The 17,246-nt window shown below is 37.9% G+C and overlaps 1 protein-coding gene and 1 long non-coding RNA gene across 2 annotated transcripts; both read left to right on the top strand.

Moving 5' to 3' along the window:
- Positions 1-53: 53 nt before the first annotated feature.
- bdp1 (BDP1 general transcription factor IIIB subunit) lies at positions 54-16,600 on the top strand. Its single transcript, XM_016527483.1, has 44 exons — positions 54-332; positions 866-1,102; positions 1,867-2,431; positions 2,581-2,687; positions 2,822-2,878; positions 3,130-3,255; positions 3,825-3,955; positions 4,149-4,243; positions 4,379-4,433; positions 4,539-4,664; positions 4,784-5,008; positions 5,176-5,385; positions 5,886-5,987; positions 6,150-6,225; positions 6,312-6,495; positions 6,998-7,071; positions 7,173-7,294; positions 7,553-7,604; positions 7,699-7,939; positions 8,359-8,407; positions 8,939-9,105; positions 9,186-9,408; positions 9,528-9,697; positions 9,808-9,865; positions 10,026-10,103; positions 10,210-10,375; positions 10,451-10,593; positions 10,676-10,819; positions 11,010-11,106; positions 11,202-11,301; positions 11,388-11,463; positions 11,769-11,958; positions 12,064-12,268; positions 12,353-12,425; positions 12,536-12,879; positions 12,981-13,205; positions 13,336-13,438; positions 13,819-14,056; positions 14,137-14,279; positions 15,017-15,125; positions 15,663-15,747; positions 15,975-16,080; positions 16,201-16,324; positions 16,402-16,600. Exons 2-44 carry the CDS (start codon positions 879-881, stop codon positions 16,598-16,600), a joined length of 6,387 nt encoding a protein of 2,128 aa, XP_016382969.1. The 5' UTR covers positions 54-332; positions 866-878.
- A 21-nt stretch (positions 16,601-16,621) lies between these two features.
- Positions 16,622-17,246, top strand: LOC107719928 (uncharacterized). Its single transcript, XR_001637565.1, has 3 exons — positions 16,622-16,701; positions 16,931-17,036; positions 17,180-17,246. It is a non-coding gene; the product is annotated as an uncharacterized LOC107719928 (long non-coding RNA).

Genomic DNA, 17,246 nt, shown 5'->3' with positions numbered 1-17,246 from the left:
TTTAAATTCATAGTATTGCCTGTTAACGACGTGCCTTCAGGCAGAGTGTTGCTCCACGTGTGTACTATCAGTCGCAGCTGATTTTCTGAAGCTGTTGGGTAATGTAGTTTTTTGCGAGAGAAAAGAGGCGAAGAGAGTAACAGTAAAACTAAAAAGACCCACAATGCCATTCGCTGAATGAGTAGAGGTCTGGACTGGCGTAGTTATCAGACACCGGCCGGTACGCACTACGCAGGGAAAGTTGCTGCAGGGGAGCCATACCATACGACCGGCTGAAACGGCGTTTTACCACTTTATATCGCGGCAATCACACTGACAGGATTTGAACTAAAGTAAGGCTTGTTGCTTTTCTGTTGTCAATACACATTTTCCGCTTTGTCGCTCGTAATTGTGGCATCTTCATTTTTGTCAGCAACCAATGGGAAATCAGTGTGGACACACCACACTCAGGCATGCGGGAATCAGAGGCGTTTGTCGAGTATAAGTGTCCAATATAAGAGCATTTTTTAACAATTCAGAGATACCCCTTTTATATTTTTAATCTCGACTACTGTTGGTGTTCATAATTCACTCAGTGAGCAAAATACATGAGCCCACGGGTTAGAAATACTTTAATTAGTCAGTACTGTCGATAATATCCTTCAAAACTTAGCTTAGCAGCCACGCGAAACATGGCCATCACCAGACCGAGGAAATCAGTCAGTCTTGACCACATGACACAATTGTAATCTATATACAGTCTATGATCATAGGGTATGTCCTGCTGTGACTGAGTGCAACTCTATCTCAGTCACGTGACACCTCATCCTTATATAGACGTGTATGTATGACATGCAAGCTTATACATGACTTGATCTTACCACAGTTACTTGACCAGGATGCGAAGAGCAAGAATTAGTATTAAGCCCAATGTCAGGCCAGGAGGTCGAAGTGTGGAGCCTGCTGCAGAGGACAAGAGCTCCCAAGGGTCCACAGCTGTTGGTGACACCCAGCAAACGCTGTCACCTTCTCCACAGTCTCAGCTGGAAGTCAAAGAGTCTGCTGTGGCGACAGGAGATGGAAATGTGCCCGGCTCTCCATCAGAAAAAGCATCACTGAACATGTAAGCAAACATGTACAGCACCCCCAGAATTTACAATTATTTTTTTCCCCATGGAACCATATTTTTGGGAGACATTGGTTTTAGAAATCATCTTTTTATATTAAAGTTTTTTTTTTAAATAGTATATTTTTCATGTATATTTCGGGGTGAATTGGCAAAATGGCATTTGCCTCCTACAAGGAAAAGTATAAACATCAAATAGAAAATTTATGATCGTACATACACTACCATTCAAACGTTTGTGGGAATTAATACTTTTATTTTGAATCTTGAAATTCTTGAAAAAAAGTTAATGATTTTATCCAGCGAAGATGCATTAAATTGATCAAAATTGGCAGTAAAGACATTTACAATCTTGCAAACAAAATGTTGCCTTGGCAACCAACTAAAATGAACAAAGAGAAAGGAAAAATTGAAATCGCATCATAGGACCCCTTTAAAGTTCTAAAATTACTAAAAACCAAACTGAAATTAAAAATAAATGAAAGCTAAATAAAAAAAAAAAAACAGAAACTAATAAGAACTTAAATTAAAATCTGAAATATAAAAATAAAAGCTAATTAAAAATATTAATAAATACTATAAAAGCTAGTTTCAGACAAGAACATGAATGTAAATATTCAATTAAATTATGTGTTTTTAATACTTTACATGACTGCCTAAACTAAATTAAAAGTTAGTTATATGGCTGCTACAGTGATGTGGTCAAACCTCAGATTCAGAAGCCTCTCAAATCAAGTTTTTATTTATTTATTTTTTGACAGTAATGATGGAGCGCCATCTAGCGTCAGCACACCTGCAACTACAGTACTTCAGAGGAGGAGTAGATTCTCTGCCACACCAAACCTAGGCAGACCCAAAGTCCGTTCTGCTCCTCCTCCATCCACTGGAAAGACTGTTTCTCTTCCATCAGAGACATCCAAGACATCATCCCCTTTCCAGGCAGCCAAGTCTTTTCCTCAGTCCCCCATCCCAGTTGCTATCAGCAGAGACGATTCACAAAACTATATATTCTCAGATGTCACTACAGCAGCCAACTACCCTCCATCCTCACCATGTCTTCCATCAACATCTGGCTGCCCAGAATTTCCATTATCAACAGCGTCTCAACAAGAGCCTTGCCAAACTCCCCAAAAAATCCCAAATGAGGATTTTGGGCCACAAGGAGTCACTCCAGTTTCATGCACACTCTCACCATATGTGAAACTGTCACGTGTTGATGGACCAGACTCTCCCCTCAGGACCAAAATTTCTTCAGACAAGCAGCGGGTCTTGAGGGCCCTCAAACTGAAAGAACTGATGAAGCTGGAGAGGAAGAAAGAAGGAATGGTGAAGTCAATATTAAGTCATTTAAAAAATGTTTTTAAGCTTCTCACAATAGTTGTTAGAAAATAAGAAATCTATCAAAAACATGGAGAAGCAAAGTCAAAATGTTAAATTCATATATGTAAACTTTCTTTGTTTTTGCCAACTCAAAGGAGAAGAAGAGTAGACAACCTAAATGTGAGCATGGCTTTGAGCCAGATCGTGACAAAATGACCTTAGCTGACTTCATTTATTACCTGCCTGAGTCAAACCCTATGAAGTAAGTGCTAACTGTGAAGTTAACTAAATTAGTTCATGCTTACTAATGTCGTTAACTAATGTTTACAAATGTAACCTTATTGTAAAGTGTTACCATATTATCACATATCCTATGATTTTTTTACATCTCCAAAGGTCCTCCCTTTCCACAGAGGAGACTCAAACACAGACCACTGCTCCACCAACTCCCACGTAAGTGAAATAAAACCTGTATTATTATTATTATTTATACACACATGTCCCATTCACTGAATAGCTGTTTGTACTTGGGGTTAATCGTTTTCATATTTCTGAGTACGTACACTGTTTTTGACAATTAGTGTAACATTAACTTGACATTCAGGACTGCAATTTCTCCTGCAGTAAAGAACAATATTTGGTTTGATTTGCATGTTGTTTAGAGTCATGTCTTTCAAGATAATGCCATTGTTTTTGTGTCTCAGGGTGCAGAAAAATATGGCAGAAGCAGGCGAGGAGGATGATGATGATGATGCTGATGCTGATGAGGAACTGCTTGTTCCCAAAGTCAAGGTGGCAGAAGATGGCTCACTGATTTTAGATGAAGAAAGGTATGGTGGCCTGAATGAATCTAATAACCTAATAAGGGAAACTTTCACTTCAGCATTACTCTCAGATGTATTGATTGATTTATTGATTTATTTAGTTTAGTTATTCAGCTAATTAGTTAGTTAGTTTGTTGAAAGTGAAATTGCTTGCTTTCATTTCCCCTACTGCTTCTCAGATGTGCTTCCAAACCTTAACCTTATTAATTAACTTTATTAGTCCAGCCAAACCTTATTAATTGATGCACTTTCATCTTACACCAATTTTAATTAAAATGTTAGTAATTGTTGTTTTCGTCATTTTTATATATATATTTAAATATATCTATATAGTTAGGTTTGTTATTATAGTACTTACAATTAAAACTTAAAATGAAAAATGTTGACTTGGAAACTAACTGAAATGAAATAGTTTTTTTTTTTTAGGTGTTTTGTTTTTGTTTAATGATATGTGAAATTATGCATCTGCAGGGTTACAGATGTAAAGATGGCATTTAGCACAGCCAGTAACAGTTTATTTCATCTTATATAATGCATAATCATGAATTACTGACTGATTACGGTGTCGTGTTCAGTTTGACAGTGCGCGTTCAGAGGACGTCTGATACAGTTGTTGAGAATGCAAATCCACTGTTTGAACGAGGCTCTACTACAACATACACAAGTTTCAGGAAAAAAGGCTATGTGAAAAACTGGTCTGTCAGAGGTACGAATACTAAATGCTACATCTGTTGGTTTATAATTGTGTAGAAACATGAGATTTGATGTTTGCGCTCTTGTCAAGCATAGAAGTAGGTTGAATGTTAAACGATCAATACTTTTTATTGGTTTATTCCTTCTCAGTTATGAGAAGAAACATGTTAAGAGCATCTTGAAATTTAAGTGCGTGTGTGTTTCAGAGACAGATATGTTCTATTTGGCCATCAGTATGGTGGGAACAGACTTCTCCATGATTACTCAGCTGTTGACTCACCGTAGCAGAGCAGAAATTAAGGTACAAGACTCAATCATAACAAACATCCTTATGTCACTGACTGACCCCGAGTATAAATGTATTACCTTAAGTTTGATTCACATTAGGTCTTAGACTTTATCTGTTTGTGTGCTTTGGTCTTTCTCTTTTTGATAGAGTAAATTTAAGAAGGAGGAGAGAGCGAATGCATGGCGAGTGGATAAAGCATTCAGTGAGTATTTTTAAAGTTTTGCTATTTATCCATCTCTCTGTCTGTCTATCGTGCTGTTAAAAAAATCTACTGCACAGTCCTTGCTCTGACATTTTGACTGTTTAGGAAATAAGCGACCATATGACAGCGAGCTTTTCAGTTTCCTGCTGAAGAGGGTCTTGGCTAAAGACAAACAAAAAGGCAAATCCATAAAACTGGTTGTAAAATCCAGTAAAGCAAAGAAAGGCAAAGGTAATGTGCTCAAGAGTGGCAGCCTCAGATCTCAAGAACCCACTGTACCACACTTTCCCAAAGTATTGTTTGTGTCACTGTTATTTAATTTCATTTATGTTTTACTCTCACTCACCCAGATGGTAAAAAAGTGAAACAGCTTGAGGACAAAGACTCCATTAATGATGATGATGAATTGTGCAGTGTGGACAGTGTCTGTTTTGATTTAGAAAAGGAGAATGAGGACAGCAGTAATATGAATGAAGCGGATGTGCCGTCAAGCACAAGCAAGAAGCGTAAACGCACAAAAGACGCTGAGCCAAAAACATGCAAGGCGAGCAAGAAAAACAAGGCACCGAAAAAAGGTTTGACAAATTTTAATATGTGATTACTCATTATTGTAATTCAGATTTGTCCATTCTGTCTGTTGTTTGTAGTGCATTATGGTCCAAAACCCACACAGTGTCTGAACATAACAATTTCCTGTATTAATTAGCAGCTGAATGACGATTAGATCTGTTTATTATTTCAGCCAAATGCTTAATGGAAGCTGAAGATGGTGACCTTGTGTGTGTGGACAATGACTTGGAGGAAGACTCCGTAAACACAGACAATGAAGATCAGTCATGTATGCCCGTATCAAAAAAGACACGCAAACAATCAAAAAAGGGTGACCAGGAGGGGAAAGAATTGAAAATAGAAGAAAAACAGAACAAAAAGAAGAACAAAAAGACACTTGAAGGTTTCTGTTGATACGTTGACATTACTGAGCTCACGTTAAAGACCCTCTGACATCAAAATGAGAGCTATACACTACTGTTTACACTGCACTACTGTTACAATTTGAAATGTGATTTATTCCTGTGATATCAAAGCTGAATTTTCAGCAGACAATGATCTAGTCTGGATCATCTAGTCACATGATCTGTCGGAAATCATTCAGATATGCTGATTTGGTGCTTAAGAAAAATTTCTTATCAATGTTGAAAGCATTTCCTGCTTAATATTTTTTGTAGAAACCATGATAGTTTTTTCAGGATTCAGGATTTGATGAATTGAAAGCTCAACAGATCAGCATTTATTTGAAATGGAAATCTTTTGTACCATTAGAAAAGTCTTTACTGTCCCTAGTGATCAGTCTTTGCTGAATTTGAGTACTTTTAATAATGACAAATCTTACTCACCCTAAACCTTTGAACTGCAGTGTGCATGTTTAAAATATACTTTTTGTAAACTTGACAGTACGGAATGAAGAACCTACTGATGGAGAAAGTGGTGCAGTGAATGAGGAGCACAATGAGGCATCTGCCGTCCCAACTAAAAAGCGGAAACGCTCCAAAAAGGGTGAGAAGGAAGAAAAGGAACCTACAAAAAGAGAACGGAAGACTAAAAAGAGCAAAACATCACAGGAAGGTTGAGGATTTTTTTTTTTAATACATTTTAAAGTGATCACTAAAATTTGATGTTTGCTTTTTAAAAGTCACCTGTTTTGTATGTTTTACGCAGAGTGTACTGGATCTGAGCTGGGTGCTGATGGTAGTGAAGTCTCGTCAACAGCCCCTGGTGCTGAAGAGGATCAAGGGTATGTAAAATCATCTTCCCAGAGTTCGAGATTTTCTTTCAGCAATACTCTAATTGCAAATCTTCATCAACTGCCTCATATGTCAGGGAGAAGCACTTTCCAGGGAGTGCGGCTGAGGAGGAGATTTCACAAAGCTCCTTCAAACGTTTAAAAAGGCCCAATTTGGCAAAAAGGAAAGTCAAAATATGTTCTGAGCCAAAAGCAACAGTAGAGCTTGAGGATACAGTAGAAGAATGTCAAGATGAGAGCTGCAGAGAAGCAGACAATGAGGTATGTTTTCACATCTCTGAGTTTGATTCCACACCTGCCTAGTCTCTTTTTGGTTTGTTTACCACAGTATATAGATAACCACCCAGGATAAAATAATGTTTTAAAGGGATAGTTCACCCAGAAATGAAAATTGTCATCATTACTCACAATCTTGATCAAGCCTGTATGAATAGCTTTTGACATTCATTGAGACATTTCTCAAAATATCTTTTTTTTTTAATTCCACAGAAGAAAGTCAACAGGTTTGGGATGACAAGGTTTGGGTGAAATATCCCTTTTTCTTTAATAGTTTTTTTTTTTGGCATTGATTTATTTACCGCATAGAAACTTTACGTGCACAGAACAGTATCATGCTGCTTTTAGATCTACCAAGCAAACCATTGTTTTTAAAACACATTTTGCCATTAACAAAATCACAGTCACAAGTTCATTTCATTAGTGATAACTAGGGATAATCCTGAAACATGTTTCTTTTATTTATTTATTTTTTTTATTCTTATAGTTGAGAATCATCTGTCTTGCTGAGGATCAGCTCCAGAATCAGCCTGTAGTTGTTCTGGAAAGAACTCCACCAAGGTAAATTATGATTCATTCTTTCAGCACTTTACAGCACTACACTGTGATCTTTTGAAAAAACATATTTTATCTGTTATAAATTGTATTACATTACATCACAGGTTAAAAGATTCACACAACTCATCTGAAATCCAAAACCAGCTTCAGTCCTCCCAGAGCCCGCAGCATTCTCCTGGACGGCAGATGAGAGCAGAAAAGGTCAAGCGCAATCTGACTGCTTCAGGTGATGGTAGTGAAGTCTTGACAGCAGGCCCTGGTGTTAAAGAGGATCAAGGGTATGCAAAATTATCTTCCCATGGTCAGGGTATGGGATTTTCTTTCAGTAGTCCTTTATTACAAATCTTCATGAATTGCCTCATAATGTGTCAGGGAGAAGCTCATTCCAGAGAGCACAACTAAGGAGGAGATTTCGCACAGCTTGTTCAAATGTTCTCCTGGGCAGCGGACAACAGCGGAAAAGAACACAATCTGACTGCTTCAGGTGATGGTAGTGAAGTCTTGACAGCAGGCCCTGGTGTTAAAGAGGATCAAGGGTATGCAAAATTATCTTCCCATGGTCAGGGTATGGGATTTTCTTTCAGTAGTCCTTTATTACAAATCTTCATCAATTGCCTCATAATGTGTCAGGGAGAAGCTCATTCCAGAGAGCACAACTAAGGAGGAGATTTCGCAAAGCTTGTTCAAATGTTCTCCTGGGCAGCGGACAACAGCGGAAAAGAACAAGCACAATCTGACTGCTTCAGAAGGGGATCAGATAGACCAGTGTCATACTGGGTCAGATCCGTCACCAGAGGACATGAGCAGCACTGCCATGGCGAAACAAGTGGGCATGCAAGACTCTAAAGTGGCTGATCATTGTATGGAGGAGGTAAAACAAATAGCTCTAATTGCATGTGCTCAACATTTCCACAATAATTAAAAAAAAAAAAAAAAAGGGAGGCTGGGAATTTTTTGGTGTGCTGTGGATCTGTTTCAGGCCTGCATTAACATAGCAGAGTGCCAGTAATCACTATAATATAAAGGTGTTGATCGTAATACTTTGAAACTTTAGAGCATAATTTTTAAAGCTGTGATCTTAAAATGTATGGATCTCTGATTATGTAGTGCATTGTACTTAAATGAAAGTACAGTCTTAAATACACAAAATAATGATCTTTAAAATAGCATCATATGACCCCTTTAAATATGTCAATTATGGTGATGTTCAGGGTTTGAATGTAAATAGACCAATAGAAAGACTAAACTGCTCATTTTATTTAATACACCAATTACCTTTTTTCTTTCTAGGGTTTAAATTTACAGCATTTAGAGTTTTTGACTTCATCTGAAGTTAATGGTAAGTCTGCATTGCTGATGTTTTTATAACTATTTCATCATAGTAAGACCAGTTAGACAAATTGAGCACTTATGTGTCTCATAATTTTTTTTTTTCACTCATGCTTATTACTGTTTAAAATAACTGTTTTCAAGCCATTACTCCAGTCTTCAGTGTCACATGATCTATCCAAAATCTTTCTGATATGTTGATTTGGTGCACAAGATTTCTTGTTATTGTCAGTTGTGCTGCTATATATAGTTTTTCATGATTCTTTGATGAATATAAAGTTCAAAAGAACAGCATTTATTTGAAACATTTTAAATGTCTTTACCATCAGTTTTAATATATTTAATCCATCCTTGCTGAGTAAAAGTATTAACATTTGAATGGTAATGTATATGAATGTAAATGGATGACATTACCAAGAGTCTGTTTCTAGGCTCTTTATCTAATCTCAAACACTGATCTTCAGCCAACCGCTGTTGTTCTGGTGCAACACATATTAACAGTTGAAAATGGGTGTGATGCTTCTTTTAATATCCCCTCAAGGTCAGACATTACTGAAAAGAGCAGTTGTGTTGGTGTCTCATGACGAAGTGAAGCACTACCTCAGGAGTCAAGCACAAACCACTGCAGAGGAATCAACAGCCTCTGAGAGTCAGCAGGACACAGCACCTGCCAGAGACCTTCACGTCAGTACTGGAGGAGTTTATTCTGTATGTGTGTGTGATCTGTTATTGTTTGTGCGTTACTCAAGTAGTAATCAGTAAACAGTGACTGCTGATGTGATTTGCAGGTGGTAGAGCATAGGGATGGTCTTGAGGAACAGGGTTCTTCTAGTGGTACTCTAGAAGAGAGGGTCTCTCAAGAAGTGAAGGAAACCGACACCGCCTCCATTTCTGCCCAACAAAGCATTGTCGAAAAAAGGAGAAGGTTTTCCAAGCCCAAACCCAGTCTGAGCCGGTCAGCACAGTCCATCCGCAGACCTCTGAATGTACAGACAACAGATTTTAATGAAAGTGAGCTTCAGATGTATATAAACCATGAGCTAAGAAGACCGTCCAGTGGCCTGTGAATAGTGTTTAACACGGTGTAGTTTTCTGTTCTGAATGAGGGCATGTGTTCTTTCCAAATCCAGATACCCCGTCTTTCAAACGTGACTCAGTGCAGCTGCAGTGTAGCTGTCCTGTGGAAGTCCAAGTGAAGAACACCCCAAATGAATGCCTTGTAGAAGAGCACAGGGACCGTCCTGAGGAAGAGAGCACATGTAGTGTTACTCCAGAAGAGAACGGCCCTCAGGATGTTCAGGTGAGAGATTTTGTGACTTCATTGTGTGTTCTGATCATTTGACGGAAAAGCCATACATAAAAAATATTTGACTTGCATTGAGTTTTCTCTTCTTTAATTCCTTTTTGTAGGTCCAGGATGATGAAGCAGAAACCACTGTAGATGATCTTCCTTCCTTAACATCAGTTGGTAAGATTAAAAGCAATATTGCTTTTGTTATTCGGTTGTCTTTCTTTCCCTTCATCTTTCTTTTTTTATTTTTTTTATCTTTTCTTTTTTGTCTTTGTCTTTTTTCCTTTCAACTCATTTTAATTTACTTCTTTGTCTCTGTACCACTTATCTAAATAAGGAAGTCCTCCAAGAGCGAGTAAGATTTTACCCATCCTTGGGATGCCCCAGGTTCTTGACACCACACCGTCAGATGAAGGTGCAATAGAAGCCTTTTTTTTTTCAGACATCAAAAACCCACAATTAAGTGCTTAACTTGGTTTGCAGCAGATTCCAAAAAGTAAAAAAATCAGTGACTTTTACAGATGTGCCTGAAAGAAGAGGATTTGATAGGTCTCCATCGCAGACGTCTGAGAATGAAGATCAAATTACTGATCAGGAGGAACAGGATTCAGAGCCTGTTGAGTCTGAAGTCACAGACGCAATGATTGAGGAATCTCGGACAGAGCTGAAGAGGATTATTCCAGTCAGGTGCGCACTGTCAGATGAATCGGTAGATGGCTGAAATTGTCTTGAATGTTTTTAACTGTCTTTGCATCTGTGCAGCTGTTCTGCGGATGGTTCCTCAGTTTATACTGAAGATGATATTGCCCCAGAGAGACACAGTCAGTTTGATAAGCAAACACCCAACTTAGAAGGGACACCCCCAGTCATGATCAACCCTCAGCAGACCTTAGAGCCTAAAGAAGGTGGGGTTCATGTTGTTCAGATTGACAATATCGCTTTAAGGGTCACTAGTGCTACCGCCAATGATTTGACATCTTCATTTAGATTCTGCCGAAAAGCCAGAACCTCAGAGTCCTGTTCAAGCCCAGCACAGTAATTTGGATCATGACATGGAGAACATCTCCAGAGAAGATAAGCTTCTGTCATCTGAGGTGGATTTACAGGAACGTAAACTGGATGAACCAAATGGTGAGTTTTAGACTTTTAACACTTTCTTAAGTTTTTGTTATATTTAATTAGTTTGATCTAATTTTATTTTCTTTATAGAAATATTTAGTCCACATATTTGAACTAAGTTAAAACATAAAACTGACTAGGAACCATCCTTTATGTATACACGCAAATGATTGAGTCTGTTCATTTGATTGGTTTCTTGTAGATCCAGTTCTCAGTGATGCTTCATCAGCACCATTTGAAGCACACAGTCTGGTTTCACCTCCCAATGAACATGCAAGCAACCTGTGTGATATGGACACGTATGTACATTGTTTGCAGCTTTAATTGATAATAATTAGGAATGTATATAATCGTATTAAATGACTGATAGTATGCGGTTTAAATGTTGCTTTAGGATGCAGTTTAGCGAGTCTGTAGCTGAAGACATCCAAATACCAGGTGAGCAGGATTCAGAAAAGCAAGACTGCACAGAAGAGCCATCAGAAGCTTCTGAGGTGAAGAGTCCTGACAAACATTACACCTTGTGTATTCTCTGTTTGCTGAATGAAATAAATACTTTTGAACTAATGTTTTCTGGCAGGAATGCAGTGCCCCTCTCAATCAAAATGCAAAATCTGAAATTTCAGATTCAGCTGGAGTGGATACAGGTGCAGCTGGTAATGGTGACATGATTGCATTTATTTATTCAACAAAAACTGTAATATTATGAAATATTATAAGAATTCTAATATGCTGATATTGGTGCTCTAGAAACATTTCTTATAAATTTTAAAAACAGTTGTGTTGCTTAATATTTTTGTGGAAACTTATAAAAAAAAATTCAAGATTTGTTGAATAAAAAGTTAAAAAGAACAGCATTTATTTAACATTATAAACATCTTTACTGGCAATTTAATGCATCCTTGCTGAATAAAAGTATGAAGTTCTTTTAAAAACAATTAACAATTTTTCCTTGTCACAGATAAACAGTCTGAGGAGGAGCCCACCTTTATTTTAACTTTATATGAGATTCCAGCCTCTCAGCTATTTCATGAGGCTGCCTTTGGGCAGCAGGGCACTGCCCCTTATGAACTGCAGCCAGCACAATTCCAGACACCCTCACTGTTGTCGAGTAGTTCACATTTTCATTCTGTCACATTAGAGGCTTCCAGGTACATTTCCCTTCCAGTCCAGATTTAATTAGATAACTTTTTACGCAGTAAAAAATACACTCTTGGTTAACCCTTCCTTTCATCCATGATGACCTTGTTTTGTAGTGCATCTCTGCATATGGCATCAGAAGAGACCAGTAATCCATGTAAAAGTAGTTCTCACAAGTTAGTGGATGACTCCCTGGATCCTCTTTCAAAGGATGCAGTAGATGGTGCCAGGACACAATTGATATCCTCACAGGAAAGCAGTCGTGATGATGTGAACTCTTTAATTAGTCCACCCGCGATGTTCTCCTGTAATTCTGCCACGGTATGATGTAGTACTCCCTTTTGTTACCATAATTTGCAGAGCGTATACATTTTTTGTAGCATATTTCTTCTCTTTTGGTAAAAGCCATCAGATGTGCCGAAGTTGGATGAGCTCCTGACAGAATCCCCAGAAACTAAAGCTCCCACACAAAGGAGATGTAGGAAATTCACTTGCATTCAATTTTTATTTGTCATATCAATTACTATATTAAACCTGGTATATTCAAGGAGACGAGATGGTAATGTCCTGTCTGATCTCTCCATGAAGGCAAGATAAAGGTCAAGCCAAAACTAAAGCCAGGTGTGAAGGTTGGGCCTTCAAAAAATGGCCAGTTTGACTGTGCACCCAGTCAGTATCTACCACCATCTCAAGCCACAGCACAAACTGAGATTGAGTCCAACCAGAGAACATCTGCGCAGGAAACAGTTGGTCCTAAAATCCACTCAAGCCCTGAAGACAGTGAGAGAAGAGCACATCCTGGACCTGACGCTGTGATATCAACAGCCCTTGTGCCAGTCTCTGAAGATATGAGAGCTGAGAGTCAAGTGAAGTGGGAAAGTCCTCTCAGAACAGAGCTCCAGACGGATGAGGACACTGTTGTTGGCCCTCCAGTGAGTCAGAGGCTGTTCTCTGTTGAAATGGACCATTCACACTGTTTTTGCTGTATTATAATTTAAGATAAATCAGTCATTCACTAAGTGTTTCTTCACAGGTGCACAGTCCATTCATAAAGGAGTCTGAGGAGAACACTGAAGCTGGTTATGAGGGTGTTTCACACATGGTGTTGGCTGATACCTTCGTACTCTCATCAGGAGAAATGAAGGATGTTTTTAATAAGGAAAAGGAAAGCCCTCATGATAGTGAGCTCCAAAAACCTGAGGACATTTCTGTATGTCCTACAGAGAGTGAGAAATCTCTTCCTGCAGTTAGTGACCAAGTAAGTGTGTTTGTTTATATTTAAACAAAACATTAGTCCTTCTATCATGTACCTTATGACATTTTTTACGTAAAATATTCAAGTTTACTAGGAGCACATTACTTGAGTTAATTAGTACTTGTGTCCACAGAAGGAAAAAATGGCTGATATTGCTAAAAAGCCTGAAACTTACAGAGAGGCATCATGTGTGACATCATCTGCATCTCAAGAGAAGACTGTGCCGTTTAGGAGAGGTAATGATATTAATGTCCCTTTAACTGACTTATTTTATCCTTTTAAAGGGATAGTTCACTCAACAATGACAACTGTCATCATTTACTCATCCTCATGTTATTCCAAAACCATGAGATTTTTGTCCATCCATCGAAAGGTCAGTCAGCTGAAACTTTGATGCTTTTAGATATTGTAAAAGTAATCCATATAAATTGTGGTTTAATCCAAGTCTTAAGGAGAGATGCTGTATGATGAACAGACTTAATTTTGGCTTTTATTGATCAACACACATAAAGCACATCAGATATGGTAAATGGAAGCTCAAACTTACTTGCTTGACTCATGAGAACAAACCTGATTGGTTTCATTTCAATTTTATCATCTCTTTTTCCTTCTCAAGGCAAATTGCAAGTGAAGCCTAAAATCCCCAAAACGACATCTACTAAAGATGATTTCTCAAGACAGGAGCAGTCTGACTTCGGGTATAATGATCCAGCACCTCTGATTAAAGAAGAATCCATTAAAGTGGAACAGTGGTCTGATCAAGAGGAGGAGTTAGACAGAGAGCCTGCTGTGATTGCTTCGTCCTCACAACTTCAACAGCTTATACCATTCAGCACTACAAAAACATCAGCATGGTAAGACACATCTATCTTAATAAATGTCCTTAGATCTGTGTACAGTTATTATAGACTAATTTTTTAACTTTCTGTCATAGCACTGAATTGCAACCAGTGGAACTGAAAATAGAGGATGGGCATGAGGATGCTGCATACGTGGTGTTGTCTGATATATTGGTGCCGGTTTCTGCTGAATTGGGAGATGGTGATCATATGGCTAGTGGAAGTTCCATCCAAACCAGAAGTTAAAATTAATAAAAAAAAAAAAAAAAGACTTTTGCTTTTTCATTGGGAGCAACAGATCCAGAAAAAAACTGAACCATGATTTTGGTCATGTTATTTATGTATTTATTTATTTTTTCAGTCAAAATTAAGTGTATTAACATAAATGTATTATTTGAACAAATGATTTTGGATTTGCTTCTAAATTCATGCTTTCAATCGATATTGAATCTGTTTTTCAAGGCACACTGCATCCAAAGCCTAAATTATCAAAAAGAAAAGATGATTCTTCAGAAACTGACCTCCGTCAGCCCAGCTCTACACAGACACATTTAGCTACATCTCAGCAGTCCCTGGACCCTCAAGCAGCAGAGTGGTCCCTCAAAAGCAATATGCTGCCCATGGACTCAGATGAGATGGAGAACTGGTGTGAAGGAGTTTCCCACATGTTGCTGTCAGATGCATTTGTGCCTGTTTCTGAAGAGATTGGAGAGAGCAGCACGGACCTAAAAGTGTGTGTCTCAAGCATTCCTCATAAGGATGAGCAAATCGCTCTTAGTCCGACAAAGAGTGAGGAGACGCCCTCTGAAATTTCAAGTGAAGTATGCTATTTTAAGAAGCATTTAATTGTGGTTCATAACAATTGATTTTTTTATGGGTAAGTCTCATGAAGAAGTGTCTAGATCACATTTTACTGAAAAAAACGAATAAAATATTAATAAAAGAAAATGATTTAAAAGAAAAAAAACACCGTACGTCTTCACATGCGTGAAGAGAGCCAGCAGGCCGTCGCTGCAGAAGCAGACCAGGAAACGGATTCACATGAAGGCGTTTCACACATGCTGCTGACTGATATATTGATCCCAACGGACCTAAAAGTGTGTGTCTCAAGCATTCCTCATAAGGATGAGCAAATCGCTCTTAGTCCGACAAAGAGTGAGGAGACGCCCTCTGAAATTTCAAGTGAAGTATGCTATTTTAAGAAGCATTTAATTGTGGTTCATAACAATTGATTTTTTTATGGGTAAGTTGAATGAAGAAGTGTCTAGATCACATTTTACTGAAAAAAACGAATAAAATATTAATAAAAGAAAATGATTTAAAAGAAAAAAAACACCGTACCAGACACAATATATTGAGGGAGTAAAATGAACAAAATATCTATTTAATAATTAATTTTTGGAGTGAAGTGTGACCTGGTCAGGTTTTTCGAGATTCTCCTATATAAAACGTTAAACAAGGTGGTGCAAATGACAATGCAAAAATCTGTTTTATAGGTACACCAATTAGACACTACTTCTGACATGCCAAAGACTTTGAAGTCAAATGAGAGTCTGTCAGCATCACAAGCAAAAAACTCACCAACAAGAAGTCAGTCGTTCTTCATCATAGACTTTATTCCCGTCTGTGAGGAAATGGCAGATGATCTGAGCAAGGAATGGACAACAACTGGAAAGAGAAGCCCTCTTGAGGCAGAAAGATCTCAGGTTAGTTATCTGAATGGTATAATGAGTACTGTTAGATATTTTTTTAATGGCATTGGTCAATATTGGATATTTAATTGTACATTCTTATTTCCACATTTTACATTTTCAAAATTAACTTGAAGTTAATCTTTAAAGATGTTAACAATCTCAAAATTATTTTGTTTTATTATGTCCATAATTTTAATACCCATAATTAATTTGGCTTTTGTTTGAAATCTATACTACAGGTGAGAGAGGATCCAGATACCACAGACCTGTCATGCGCAGTGTCACAATCATCAAATGTGGGACCATCAGTATCACCCAAGAGGAAAAGACCCACTCTGGCAAAAGGTGGTGAAAAACTTTTGAAACCGTAATTTCTCGACTCACTGCTTAGTTTCTGTAACAATGTGATGAATTTTCTTTGATTGAGTAACGTTTCTGATGCTTTTAATGGCCCTGGCTTTTAAGGCAAGTTATTGGTAGAGATGACGTTTCCCAAAAGGAAGACTGGAGATTCCCCTAAGAGTGACGAGCAATCACAAACCGTTCCTCCGTCAACCGTAATGTCAACACAATGCAGTGCTGAGACATGGTATGAGTGATCTGTACATTTTAAGTTTTAATCAAAATATGAGTTAAATTACTGATGGTTTGGTCTTTCTGTCATAGTGCTGGCTTGCTGCCCATTGGCTCAGAGGACTGTGAGGAGGCATGTGGGGGTGTTTCTCACATGGTGTTCTCTGATATTTTGGTGCCTGTATTGGATGAGACTGCAGAATGCACCCTTCACAAAGAGGCCTTCTCAGCTGGTCTTAAAGAAGATGCAGTCCATGTATGTTTCTATTTTGAAAGGCCATTGGTCGCTTGAGTACTTTTTATCCCAATGTCTGTGAGGAAATGGCAGATGATCTGAGCAAGGAATGGACAACAACTGGAAAGAGAAGCCCTCTTGAGGCAGAAAGATCTCAGGTTAGTTATCTGAATGGTATAATGAGTACTGTTAGATATTTTTTTAATGGCATTGGTCAATATTGGATATTTAATTTTAAATTCTTATTTCCACATATTTTACATTTTCAAAATTAACTTGAAGTTAATCTTTAAAGATGTTAACAATCTCAAAATTATTTTGTTTTATTATGTCCATAATTTTAATACCCATAATTAATTTGGCTTTTGTTTGAAATCTATACTACAGGTGAGAGAGGATCCAGATACCACAGACCTGTCATGCGCAGTGTCACAATCATCAAATGTGGGACCATCAGTATCACCCAAGAGGAAAAGACCCACTCTGGCAAAAGGTGGTGAAAAACTTTTGAAACCGTAATTTCTCGACTCACTGCTTAGTTTCTGTAACAATGTGATGAATGTTCTTTGAGTAACGTTATGAATTTTCTTTGATTGAGTAACGTTTCTGATGCTTTTTATGGCCCTGGCTTTTAAGGCAAGTTATTGGTAGAGATGACGTTTCCCAAAAGGAAGACTGGAGATTCCCCTAAGAGTGACGAGCA

The sequence above is a fragment of the Sinocyclocheilus rhinocerous genome, unplaced genomic scaffold (assembly GCF_001515625.1).
Source record: "Sinocyclocheilus rhinocerous isolate Xijiao unplaced genomic scaffold, SAMN03320098_v1.1 scaffold4226, whole genome shotgun sequence".
Classification (NCBI taxonomy): Eukaryota; Metazoa; Chordata; class Actinopteri; order Cypriniformes; family Cyprinidae; genus Sinocyclocheilus; species Sinocyclocheilus rhinocerous.
The sequence above is the reverse complement of the archived record's forward strand: the minus strand, read 5'-3'. Positions and strand labels throughout refer to the sequence as shown.

Coding starts and splice junctions, on each gene's coding strand:
- bdp1 (XM_016527483.1), top strand. CDS start 879: ATGCGAAGAGCAAGAATTAGTATTAAGCCCAATGTCAGGCCAGGAGGT. Junction 8,408..8,938: donor GACTTCATCTGAAGTTAATG/GTAAGTCTGCAT, acceptor TATCCCCTCAAG/GTCAGACATTACTGAAAAGA. Junction 12,426..12,535: donor AGCTCCCACACAAAGGAGAT/GTAGGAAATTCA, acceptor CTCTCCATGAAG/GCAAGATAAAGGTCAAGCCA.